Genomic DNA, 13,942 nt, shown 5'->3' with positions numbered 1-13,942 from the left:
CCTAACATCTCTGAGTAAAGAAGTTTCATCTCACTCCTAGTCCTCTTGCTGACAACCTTGAAATTGTGACCCCGAATTACTGACATACCAACTCGTGGAAACAGAATATTCTCCTTTACCTTCTTTTCTTGTTGAGAATTTTGAACATCTCAGTAAGGTTACCTCTTCATCTCCACTGCTCCTAGGAGAATAATCCCTGTTTCTGCCATCTTTGTTTGTATCCAAAATCCCTCATTCCTGGTATCATTTGAGTGAATCTCATTTCACGCTCTCCAGGGCTTTAATATCCTTCCTTAAAAAAGGGGCCCAGAACTGAGTACAAAAACCAAACGATTTGGAAAGGTGTAGCATCACTGACTTGCCTTTATACTTTCCAAGGATTCTATTATAAATCCAAGGATCCTATAAGCCTTCTTAACAACCATTTTAACTTGTCTGGCCACCTTCAGTGAATCATGCACGTGAACCCTGACTGTACTACCCCTGTACTCTTGAGTCTGTATTGTCTCTACAAGTTTCTTCTACCAAAGTACATTACCTCCCATTTCTCTGCATTGAAATTCATCTGCCAGTTGTCTGCCATTTGGCCAACTTGTCAATGTCCCTGTGAAGTCATAGAGTCATAGAGATGTACAGCATGGAAACAAACCCTTCGGTCCAACCCGTCCATGCCGACCAGATATCCCAACCCAATCTAGTTCCACCTGCCAGCACCTGGCCCATATCGCTCTAAACCCTTCCTATTCATATTCCTATCCAGATGACCAGAGAGGCAGCCGAGACCCGGAAGCAGGTAGAGCATAAGCTTACCTGGGTAGGTTTGTTTCCCCTTTAAAAGCGCGCAGCTGAAGAACCCGAGGCACTACGGAGGTAGTGCCTCCCACCCGCCCTCCTCCTCTAACCTAATAATAAGATCCGTTGTGGTAAGGAGGTAAGTGCCGAATTTTGCTTGTTGTATTCTTTAGACCCAGTTTTTTTTTAAATAAAGTTTAGCTTTAGAGGGATGGCAGTGAAGGCAGTGCAATGTTCCTCCTGCAACATGTACGAGGTGAGGGATGCCATGGACGTCCCTGCTGATTACACTTGCAGGAAGTGCACCCATCTCCAGCTCCTCCAAGACCGTGTTAGGGAACTGGAGCTGGAGTTGGATGAACTTTGGATCATTCGGGAGGCAGAGGGGGTCATAGATCGGAGCTATAGGGAAGTAGTAACTCCAAAGATGGCAGATAGATGGGTGACAGTGAGGGGGACTGGGAGGAAGCAGCCAGTGCAGGGACCCCCTGTGGTCGTTCCCCTCAAGAACAAGTATACCGTTTTGGATACTTGTGGGGGGGGGACTTACCAGGGGTAAGTAACGGGGCTCAGGCCTCTGGCACGGAGCCTGTCCCCGCTACTCAGAAGGGAAGGGTGGAGAAGAGCAGAGCAATAATAATTGGGGACTCGATAGTTCGGGGCACAGATAGGCGGTTTTGTGGGAACGAGAGAGACTCACGTTTGGTATGTTGCCTCCCAGGTGCAAGGGTACGTGATGTCTCTGATCGTGTTTTCCGGGTCCTTAAGGGGGAGGGGGAGCAGCCTGAAGTCGTGGTCCATATTGGCACCAATGACATAGGTAGGAGGAGTGCTGAGGATGTTAGACAGGCTTTTAGGGAGCTAGGTTGGAAGCTCAGAGTTAGAACGAACAGAGTTGTTGTCTCTGGTTTGTTACCCGTGCCACGTGATAGAGAGTCGAGGAATAGGGAGAGAGAACAGTTAAATGCGTGGCTACAGGGATGGTGCAGGAGGGAGGGATTTCGGTACTTGGATAACTGGGGTTCTTTCTGGGGAAGGTGGGACCTCTATAAACAGGATGGTCTGCACCTGAACCTGAGGGGCACTAGTATCCTTGGGGGGAGGTTTGCTAGTGCTCTTGGGGGGGGTTTAAACTAACTCTGCAGGGGCATGGGAACCCAGACTGTAGCTTTAGGGTGCAGGACCTGGAGTGTAGGGAGGTTAGGAATATGGCATCAATCTTAAAGGAGGGTGCCTGTAAACAGAAGAGTGGCTTGAAGTGTGTATACTTTAATGCCAGAAGTATACGAAATAAGGTAGGTGAACTCGCAGCGTGGGTTGGTACCTGGGACTTCGATGTTGTGGCTATTACGGCTAGATCAGGGACAGGATTGGCTGTTGCAGGTTCCAGGGTTTAAATGTTTTAGTAGGGTCAGAGGTGGGGGTAAAAGAGGGGGGGGTGTGGCTTTGCTTGTCAAAGATAGTATTACAGCGGTGGAAAGGAAGATGGACGAAGATTTGCCATCTGAGGTAGTTTGGGTTGAGGTTAGGAATAGGAGAGGTGAGGTCACCCTGTTAGGAGTCTTTTACAGGCCTCCTAATAGTCCTAGAATCGTTGAAGAAAGGATTGCGAAGATGATTCAGGAGAGGAGTGACAGTAATAGGGTGATTGTTATGGGAGACTTTAACTTTCCTGATATTGATTGGGAAAGCTATAGCTCAAGTTCGTTAGATGGGTCAGTGTTTGTGCAATGTGTGCAGGAGAGTTTCCTGACACAATATGTAGATAAGCCAACAAGAGGTGAGGCCATACTGGATTTGGTTCTGGGTAACGAACCAGGCCAGGTATTAGAACTAGAGGTAGGTGAGCACTTTGGGGACAGTGACCACAATTCGGTGATTTTTAGTCTAGTGATGGAGAGGAATAAGTGTGTACTACAGGGCAAGAGTTATAGCTGGGGGCAGGGAAATTATGATGCGTTGAGGCATGACTTAGGATGTGTGGATTGGAAAAGTAGATTCCAAGGCAAGAGCGTAATTGATATGTGGAACTTGTTCAAGGAGCAACTATTGAGTGTCCTTGATAAGTACGTACCTATCAGGCAGGGAGGAAAGGGTCGTGTGAGGGAGCCGTGGTTTAATAAGGAGTTGGAATCCCTTGTTAAATGGAAGAGGGCGGCCTTTGTAAAGATGAGGCGTGAAGGTTCAATAGGGGCGATTGAGAGTTATAAGGTAGCCCGGAAGGACCTGAAGAGAGAGCTAAGAGCAGCAAGGAGGGGACATGAAAGGTCCTTAGTTGGTAGGATTAGGGAAAACCCTAAGGCTTTCTATAGGTATGTTAGGAATAAAAGAATGACTAGGGAAGGAATAGGTCCAATCAAGGATAGTAATGGGAAGTTGCGTGTGGAGGCTGAAGAGATTGGGGAGGCGCTGAATGAATACTTTTCGTCAGTATTCACTCAGGAACAGGACATTGTTGTCGATATGAATACTGAGGCACGAATAAGTAGAATGGATGGCTTTGAGATATGTAGAGAAGAGGTGTTGGAAATTCTGGCAAGGGTGAAAATAGATAAGTCCCCTGGGCCTGATGGCATTTATCCTAGGATTCTCTGGGAAGCAAGGGAGGAGATTGCAGAGCCATTGGCCTTGATTTTTGTGTCCTCTTTGTCGACAGGAGTAGTGCCAGAGGACTGGAGGCTAGCAAACGTGGTTCCCTTGTTCAAGAAGGGGAGTAGGGATAATCCTAGTAACTATAGGCCAGTGAGTCTCACTTCTGTTGTGGGCAAAGTCTTAGAGAGAATTGTAAGGGATAGGATTTATGCACATCTGGATAAGAATGATGTGATCAAGGATAGTCAGCATGGTTTTGTGAAGGGCAGGTCGTGCCTCACAAACCTTATTGAATTCTTTGAGAAGGTGACTAAGGAGGTAGATGAGGGGAAAGCGGTAGATGTGGTATATATGGATTTTAGTAAGGCGTTTGATAAGGTCCCCCATGGTAGGCTACTGCAGAAAATACAGAGATATGGCATTGAGGGTGAGTTCGAGGTTTGGATTAGGAATTGGCTCTCTGGAAGAAGACAGAGGGTAGTAGTTGATGGCAAAGGTTCATCTTGGAGTGCCGTCACTAGCGGTGTTCCGCAAGGATCTGTTTTGGGACCATTGCTGTTTGTCATTTTTATAAATGACCTGGAGGAAGGGTTAGAAGGTTGGGTGAGCAAGTTTGCGGATGATACGAAAGTCGGAGGAGTTGTAGACAGTGAGGAAGGATATGGCAGGTTACAGCGGGATATAGAGAAGCTGCAGAGCTGGGCAGAAAGGTGGCAAATGGAGTTCAATGTAGCTAAGTGTGAAGTGATTCACTTTGGTAAGAGTAATAAAAAGATGGATTACTGGGCTAATGGTAGACTACTTGGTAGTGTGGAAGAGCAGAGGGATCTTGGTGTCCATGTACACAGATCTCTGAAAGTTGCTACCCAGGTAAATAGTGCAGTGAAGAAGGCATATGGCATACTGGCTTTTATTGGTAGAGGAATTGAGTTCCGGAGTCCTGAGGTCATGCTGCAGTTGTATAAGACTCTGGTGCGGCCGCATCTGGAATATTGTGTGCAGTTTTGGTCGCCATACTATAGGAAGGATGTGGAGGCACTGGAACCGGTGCAGAGGAAGTTTACCAGGATGTTGCCTGGTATGGTAGGAAGATCCTATGAGGAAAGGCTGAGGCACTTGGGGTTGTTTTCTTTGGAGAAAAGAAGGTTTAGGGGTGATTTGATAGAGGTGTACAAGATGATTAGGGGGTTAGATAGGGTTGACAGTGAGAACCTTTTTCCACGTATGGAGTCAGCTATTACAAGGGGGCATAGCTTTAAATTAAGGGGGGGTAGATATAGGACTGATGTTAGGGTTGGTTCTTCACTCAGCGAGTCGTAAGTTCATGGAATGCCCTGCCAGTAGCAGTAGTGGACTCTCCCTCTTTATGGGTATTTAAGCAGGCATTGGATAGGTATATGGAGGATAGTGGGTTAGTGTAGGTTAGGTGGGCTTTGATCGGCGCAACATCGAGGGCCGAAGAGCCTGTACTGCGCTGTATTCTTCTATGTTCTATGTTCTAAATGTTGCAGTTGCACCAGCCTCCACCACTTCCTCTGGCAGCTCATTCCATACACTTACCATCCTCTGCATGAAAAGGATGCCCCTTATGTCTCTTCTATATCTCTCCCTTCTCACCCTAAACCTATGCCCTCTAGTTCTGGACTCCCCCACCCCAGGGAACAGACTTTGTCTATTTATCCTATCCATGCCCCTCATGATTTTTATAAAGCTCTATAAGATCACCCCTCAGCCTCCGACACTCCAAGAAAAACAGACCCAGCCTATTCAACCTCTCCCTTTAGCTCAAATCCCCCAACACAGACAACATCCTTGTAAATATTTTTTGAACGCTTTCAAGTTTCACAACATCTTTCCAATAGGAAGGAGACCAGAACTGCATGCAATATTCCAAAATTGGCCCTAAACCATCCTCACAATTCACTATTCTCTCTAGCTGAGTATCATCCACAAATTTAGAGATTTTGCCCTCAACATCCATCTTTTCATTGTTTATATAAATCAGAAAAAGCAAGGATCCCAACATCACTTTCAACTAGAAATGCCTATCTATACCCAATCTCTGTTTTCTATCTATGAGCCAACTTCTAATCCATGCTGCCAAGGACCCAATAATTCAAAACATTTCTAACTTGCTAACCAACCTGCCATGTGGCACTGAATCAAATGCTTTCTGAAAGTCCAAGTATACAACATCTTCAGCGTTATCACTGCCTATGTCACCTCGTCAAAGAACTCAATCAAATTTGTCAGACATGAACTGCCTTTAACAAAGCCATGTTGACTGTTGAGTATTAACTTATTTTTCTTGAAGTGTTCATTTACCTTCTCTTGTATTATGGACTCTGTCAGTTTTCCTATTAATGTAGTTACCTGGATTATCATTTGCTCCCTTCTTAAACACTGGCATCATAGTATTCGAGAAGATTTGTAGCTCAGCTTGTGGATGAGGTTTTGACTTGCTCGCCGACCTGATAAGTTTGTTCACAGATGTTTTGTCACCATTCTAGGTAATATCATCAGTGAGCCTCTCGTGAAGTGTTGGTGTGCTGTTCTGCTTGCTATTTATGTACCTGCATCTGCTAGGGTCATTTCCAGTTTTGATTAGATTAGATTAGATTACTTTTTTTTAGATTAGATTAGATTAGATTACTTACAGTGTGGAAACAGGCCCTTCGGCCCAACAAGTCCACACCGACCCGCCGAAGCGCAACTCACCCATACCCCTACATTTATCCCTTTTTACCTAACACTACAGGCAATTTAGCATGGCCAATTCACCTGACCTGCACATCTTTGGACTGTGGGAGGAAACCGGAGCACCCGAAGGAAACCCACGCAGACACGGGGAGAATGTGCGAACTCCACACAGTCAGTCGCCTGAGTCAGGAATTGAACCCGGGTCTCTGGCGCTGTGAGACAGCAGTGCTAACCACTTTGCCACCGTGCCGCCGTGGTTGTTTCTTAGTGGTTGGTATATGAGGTCCAACTCTACATGTTTCTTAATAGAACTCCGGCTTGAGTGCCAGGCTTCCAGGAATTCTCAAATATGTCCCTGTATGGTTTGTCCTAGAATGGACACCATGTCCCAGTCGATTGGTGTCCTTCATTGTCTGTGTATATGGAGATAAGTGATAGCTGGTCATGTCTCTTGGGGTGGCCAGTTGGTGTTCATATGCCCTGGTGGCTAATTTCCTTTTACATGGTATTTCGTATATGACATTGGCTGTGGGTATGGGATCCTTTATACTTGTTAGTAGCTGTCGTAGTGTGGTATGATATCCTGGGGTCGGAGTAGTCTTGTGGTCATTTCTGATATGTCCTTAATGTATGGCAGTGTGGCCAGTGTGTCCAGACATGTTGTGTCTTCCTGTTGTGGTCTGTATGTAGGTAATGGCAGACTATGCTTTTTGGGAACCCTTTGTTTCTGATGATATTGTGTAGGTGTTCTTCTTCTGCTTTGCCCAGCTCCAGGGTGCTATGTTCTGAAGACATTGTGCAGGTGTTCTTCACACATAACACACTGCACCCTGGTACACAAACAATAGAATCATATTTCAAATGCTTCACATCCCCAGGACTAATCCTGTGTTGAGAAGGGCCTGGAAAATGTTTGTCAATGGTTTGGCAATTTGCTCTCTAATCTCTCTCATCAATCTATGACGCATCCCATCGGGCCTGATGAGTTCTTTACCTGGAGTATTTAGTGCCTCTTCTTTGCTTATCACTATACTGCTCAGTTGCACAACACCCACATGTTGAATTAAGCCATTGTCACGACCTTCTAATTTGCTAAACACGGAAGCAAAATATTTCATGAGCAGCGTATCCTGCTTGTTCCCTTTGGGGCCCACCCTATCCTTCTTTAACTATTAACATGTTTGAAGATTTGTTTTAGCGTAGCCTGTCATCCTTTCCTCATGCTTCCTTTTGGTCTTCCTTACTCCAGCTTTATCATGCATCGTACATTTGAGATACTCTTCCTGATTTATATTGCTATTATTATTCCAGTATTACATTAGGTTAGATTCCCTAAGTTTGGAAACAAGCCATTTGGCCCAACAAATCCACACCAACCCTCCAAACAGTAACCCAGCCAGACCCATTCCCCTTCTCTCCTATTTACTCCTGACTAATGCACCTAACACTAAGGGCAATGTAGCATGGCCAATTCAACTGACCTGCATAACTTTGGATTGTGGGAGGAAACCGGAGCACCCAGAGGAAACCCACACAGACATGGGGAGAATGTGCAAACACCACACAGACAGTGGCCCGAGGTGGGAATCGAACCCGGGTTCCTGGCGCTGTGAGGCAGCAGTGCTAACCACTGAGCCACCATGTGGCCCTTATTTTCTTTATTTTTCTCATCAACATCGTTTGTCATCCAGGACACTCTAGCTTCGGATACCTCAGTTTTACTTCTTATGGATATGTACCTAGTTTGCACCCTATTCAACTCTCTTTTGAAATTCACCCATTTTGCATCCACCATACATCCATCAAAATGCATTTCCAATCAACCAGCTCTGGTTCAAATTTCAGATCCCTAAAACTGCACATTTCCAGTCTGGAATCTTCTTCAATTTATCATTTTCCAGCTTAATATTGAACTTATTGTTGTTATGATCACTATTTTCCAAATGCTCTCTCACTCTGACGTTCTCCACTCCTTGCCTGCTTCATTTCCTCGGACCCAGATCCAGCAACCTGAAGAACTGGAAATGTACTGTTCCAAAAAGTTTTCCAGCACACATTGCAGGCCCTTCTCCCCTTTTAAGCCCCACACTCTACATTTTTTCCAGTCTACCATAGAGTAACTGAAATCACCAAATATCACAACCTAATGAGCTCTGCAGATTTCCATAATCTACCGGCAAATACTCTCTACTTGATAAAGGTGATTAATGAGGGTAGAGCAGTAGATGTTGTTTACATTGATTTTTCGACATGGTGCCTCATAATAAGTTCATCCAGAAGATTAAGATGCAGGAGATCCACTGTGACTTGGCTTAGTGGATTCAGAATTGGCTTGCCTACAGAAGACAGAGGGTAGTGATGGAGGGAGCTTTTTCAGACTGGAGGTCTGTGACTAGTGGGGATCTGCAGGGATGCATCTAGGTCCACTGCTGTCCAAATGACTTGGACGAAAATATAGAACCGTGGAATAGTAAGTTTGCAGTTGATACATAGATTGGTGGAATTTTGGATAGTATGGAGGTTGTCAAAGGATACAGGTAGGTATAGATCAGTGGTAGGTATGGGTGCAGAAATGGCAGATGGAATTTGAACTAAGCAAGTATGAGGTGCTGCACTTTGGGAAAATCAAATGTTAAGGAAAAGTATACAGATAACGGCAGGACTCTGAGCAACATTGATGTACAGAAGGATCTTGGGGTTCAAGTTCATAGCTCCCTGAAAGTGGCCATGCAAGCAGATAGGGTGGTAAAGGCATGCTTGCCTTTATAGGTGGTGGAATTGAGTAAAAGAGTCACAATTGCATGTTTATAAGACTTTGATTAGGCCACATTTGCATTCAATTCTGTTCACCACATTATAGGAATGATGTGAAGGTTTTGAAAAGGATGCAGAAGAGGTTTATCATAATGTTGCCTGGATTAGGGGTATGAGCTAAAAGGAGAGGCTAGAAAATCCCAGGATGTTTTCTCTCCAGCAGTAGAGGCTGAGGGGAGACTTGATAGGAGTCTATAAAACTATGAGATGTATGGCTAAGATTGATGGTCAGAATCCCTTTCCCCCCCACAGAGTTGGAATGTCTAATACTAGGGGGGCATGCATTTAGAGTGAGAGGGGGAAAGTTCAAAGGAGATGTGAGGGGCAATTTTTTTTTTACACAGAATGTGGTAGAAATCTGGAACGCACTGCCAGGGGTGGTAGTTGAGGCAGATATGATAGGGAACTTTTAGATATGCACATGAATATGCAAGAAATGGAGGGACATGTACCAAGGGGAAGAGATTAGTTTCATTTGGTGTTATGTTCGGCTGAAGGTCTTGTTCCTGTGCTGTACTGTACTATTCTATGTTCTATACAATTTAATCCTGCCCTTATCTCTGCACAGTTTCACACCATATAACTGCATTTGTCGTGCACCTCATCTGAAACCATCCAGTGGAAAACTACTAAGCCATAATTCATTACCTGGTTAAGTAATCTTCACAACGTAAACATAAAAATAATTAAGACAAATACTAAACAATGATCTCAATTCCTTTGGAACATCATTACTGGTCCAGGAGCTGCAAACCCTAATTTTTAATTCATTAATATTATACATTTTATTCATTAATAACTGCCTACTGACTACAGCTCTTCAGGTACTGCTCAATTCATCTCAATTATTACCATGGCTAACCCACCTAGCCTGTAAATCCCTCAACATTAAGGGGCAATTTACCATGACCAGTCTATCTAACCTACACCTCTTATGATTGTTGGAGGAAACCAGAGCACCTGGTCAAAACCATGCACACGAGTAGAATGCGCAAACATCACTCTTCGCTGGAATCAGCTCAGATCCCTGGCACTCTGACTAAGCCATGGGTATGATTGCAGCCTTGGTGACTGTCTGCGTGGAGGTTGCATGTTGTCTCCAAATCTGCATGGGTTTCAGCCAGGTGCTCCAGTTTCTTCCCACAATTCAATGGAGAAAAACCACAGATACAGTCAGATTACCTCTAGGAAAGGTAGGAGGGATAGGCAGGTAGTACAGGAATCTCCTGTGGCTATCACCATTTCAAACAAGTATGCTGTTTTGGAAAATATAGGGGGTGATGGACTCTCAGGGGATGTTTCTGCGGCCGACAGCGAGACATCAGAATGGTGTGTTGCTTCCCTGGTGCCACGATCAAGGATATCTCAGAGAGGGTGCAGTATGTTCTCAAAGGGGAGAGGGACCAGCAGGAGGTCACTGCGCACAATGGAATTAACAACATAGGAACAGAAAACAATGAGATTCTGAAGGGAGAATATAGAAAGTTAGGCAGGAATTTAAAAAGGAGATCCTCGACAATAGTAATATCTAGATTACTCCCGGTGCTACGAGTTAGTGTGGGTAGAAAAAGGAGGATACAGCAGATGAATGCATGCCTGATGAGCTGGTGCAGGGGGGAAAGGGTTCACATTTTTGGATCACTGGAATCTTTTTTCTGAGGTAGATGTGACCTGTATAAGAAGGATGGATTGCACCTGATTTAGAAGGTGACTTAACACACTGGCAGGGAAATTTAATAGAGCTGCTCAGGAGGATTTAAACTAGTAAGGTGGGGAAGATGGGATCCAGGGAGATAGTGAGGAAAGAGATCAGTCTGAGACTGGTACAATTGGGAAAAGGAGCAAGTCAGTCAGGGCAGGCAGGAATAAAGCAGAGAATGAAGTATGGCTGATCAATTAGACTGCATTTATTTCAATGCAAGCGGCCTAACAGAGAAGGCTGATGAACTTAGGGTATAGTTAGGAACATGGGACTGAGATATTATAACAATTACAGAGAGGTGGCTCAGAAATGGACAGGACTGGCAGCTTTATGTTCCAGGACACAAATGCTATAGGAAGGATAGAAAGGAGGCAAGAGAGGAAGGGGTGTGACTGATAAAGAATAACATTACAGCTCTACTTAGGGAGGATATTCCTGAGAATACATCCAGGGAAGTTATTTGGCTGGAACTGAGAAATAAGAAAGGGATGATTACCTTATTGAGATTGTACTATAGAATCCCCAATAGTCAGCGGGTAATTGAGAAAAAAAATTGTAAAGAGCTCACAGTTATCTACAAGAATACTAGGGCGGTTATGGTAGATTAGATTAGATTCCCTACAGTTTGGAAACAGGCCCTTCGGCCCAACAAGTCCACACCGACCCTCCGAAGGGTAACCCACCCAGACCTATTTCCCTCTGGCACCTAACACCATGGGCAATTTAGCATGGCCAATTCATCTGACTTGCACATCTTTGGACTATGGGAGGAAACCGGAGCACCCAGTGGAAACCCACGCAAACACGGGGAGAATGTGCAAACTCCACACAGACAGTTGCCCGAGGCTGGAATCCAACCTGGGACCCTGGTGCTATGAGGCAGCAGTGCTAACCACTGAGCCACCATGCCACCGATTTTAACTTTCCAAACATAGATTGGGACTATCATAGTGTTAAGGGTTTAGACAGAGATGAGTTTAGTAGGTGTGTTCAAGAAAATTTTCTGTTTCAATATGTGGATATTCCTAGTAGAAAATGTGCAATACTGAGGTGTCATTGGGGGAGCACTTTGGGGCCAGCAACCATAATTCTATTAGTTTTAAAATAGAAATAGAGAAGGAAAGACCTCATCTAAAAGTTAAAGTTCTAAATTGGAAGAAGGCCAATTTTGATGGTTTTAAGCAAGGACTTTGAAAAGTTGATTGGGGGTGGATGTTTGCAGGTAAAGGGTTGGCTGGAAAATGGGAAGCCTTCAAAGAAGAGATAATGAGAGTCCATGGACAATATGTTCCTGTTAGCGTGAAAAGCAAGTATGATAGGGGTAGGGAATGCAGGATGACTACAGAAATTGAGGTTTTGGTCAAGAAAAAGGAAGCATACATCATGTATTGACAGCAAAAACTGAGTGAATCTTTAGAAGCATATAAAAGCAGTAGAAGTACACCTAAGAGGGAAATCAGAAGGGCAAAAAGGGGACATGAAAGAGCTTTGGCAAATAGAGTTAAGGAAGATCCAAAGGGATTCCATAAATGCAGTACATTAAGGACAAAAAGGTAACTAGGGAAACGATAGGACGCCTCAAAGATCAGCTAGGCAGCCCATGCGTGAAACCTTAGGAGATGGGAGAGCTCCTAAACAAGTATTTTGTATCAGGAATTCCTGATGAAGGGCTTATGCCCGAAACTTTGATTCCCCTGCTCCTCAGATGATGCCTGACCAGCTGTGCTTTTCCAGCACCACACTCTTCCGATACTGATCTCCAGCATCTGCAGTCCTCACTTTCTTCAAGTATTTTGCATCATCAGTGTTTACTGTGGAGAATGACATGGAAGATATGGAACATGGGGAAATAGATGATGACATCTTATTGGACTGTCAACTCAAATATGCCCTCGCATTAAATGTTCTGCATTTCTACTACTGCCATTCTTTACTTAAAACCCTTCTTAAAATCAATACTGGACAATTTATTGTAGGTGATAACAACAGAAATAGATAGGGTAATTGAAGAATAGTTGGGGTAGAACAGAACTCAAGAGCTACTTTGAATTGTCATACTGTGCTGTCAGGGTATTGCTCAGAAAGAGACCATTCAGCCTCCTGTCCCTAGTTTCTATACTGTGCCCCATTCCTATAATTTTCGTTACAGATCTTTGTGAATTTGTCTTTTTATCACATGAACATATAAAAGGTGGATTATTACTGCCCTGGAAGTGAAACACGAAACCGTTTTCTTGCAATTAATTAAATATTTGAGCAGTCCGCGACCATAGAAACGACGTATACTTAAACTACATGTTTCAGAGGTTTCCACCTCGACGGGGACGGGCCATGACCCACCCCCACAGAGACCCGGGTACTCACACGTCTCTCCCTCCGCCACGAAATCATCCGCCATTGCGTCCGACGCGGCTCCGCCTCCCGGGTGCAGCGCGAGGTGGAGCCTCACTCCGAGTCCGGGCCCGAAAGGGGATGGGGGAGGGTACACAAAGGCGACTGGGGGGCACAGGCCCGGGTAAACCATCCGCCCATGTCAATCCCTCCCACCAGGTCACTCTGGCCTTCCACTGGCCCATTACCCTACAATCCTTCTTGGTCTACCGTCTCTCTCCCCTTTCCCCCATTCTCCACCCAGTCCTCCCACTACTATCATGTCCGAACCTGCTGCTTCCCCTCACCTAGTCATTCCCATGTGCCACACTGTACATTCACTACATATTTCCCCAAAGCCACCTGCACTAAATGTCCCTTTCCTGTACTGCCACCATCTTTAGGTTAAAAACAAGGGCTGCAGATGCTGAAAGCCCTTCATCAGGAATAGACACTTTCCCCCGAAACGTCGATTTTCCTGCTCCTTGGATGCTGCCTGAACTGCTGTGCTTTTCAAGCACCGCTCTAATTTAGAATCTGCCACCATCTTTCCACTTCCCCAACTAGCTCTCTTTTGTTTGAATTGAATTTATTGTCACGTGTACCAAGGCACTGTGAAAAGCTTTGTCTTGCAAGCAATACAGGAGCTGATGTAGTTAACTAGTATAGATAGTAAATAATAGGTAAACAGCAGCAAAAGCAAAAACACAGGTTCAGGCAAATGTAGAGTTTGTGAGTTAATTCAGTATTCTAACAACTGTGGGGTAGAAACTGTTACGAAACCAGCTGGTGCATTTGTTCAGGCTCCTGTACCTTCTCCCTGGTGGTGGAGGTTGTAGAAAAACATTGCTAGGGTGGGATGGATCTTTGAGAATGCTGGCAGTCTTTCCTTGACAGCAGGGCTGGTAGATGGATTCTATAAATAGGAGGTTGGCCTTTGTGATTGTCCGGGCCGAGTTCACCACGCTCTGT

The 13,942-nt window shown here is 44.8% G+C and overlaps 1 protein-coding gene across 1 annotated transcript in view; it reads right to left on the bottom strand.

Annotated features, from left to right (window-relative positions):
• Nucleotides 1–13,164, bottom strand: part of ankdd1a (ankyrin repeat and death domain containing 1A) — a 278,924-nt gene extending 265,760 nt beyond the window's left edge. Inside the window, exon 1 of the mRNA XM_072564905.1 lies at nucleotides 12,965–13,164. Within this exon, the coding sequence (XP_072421006.1) occupies nucleotides 12,965–13,124 (160 nt within the window). The 5' untranslated portion in view covers nucleotides 13,125–13,164. The remainder of the gene's footprint in view (nucleotides 1–12,964) is intronic.
• Between the last annotated feature and the right edge of the window lie 778 nt (nucleotides 13,165–13,942).

This window comes from Chiloscyllium punctatum, chromosome 48, assembly GCF_047496795.1.
Source record: "Chiloscyllium punctatum isolate Juve2018m chromosome 48, sChiPun1.3, whole genome shotgun sequence".
Classification (NCBI taxonomy): Eukaryota; Metazoa; Chordata; class Chondrichthyes; order Orectolobiformes; family Hemiscylliidae; genus Chiloscyllium; species Chiloscyllium punctatum.
This window is presented reverse-complemented; position numbering and strand designations above follow the sequence as displayed.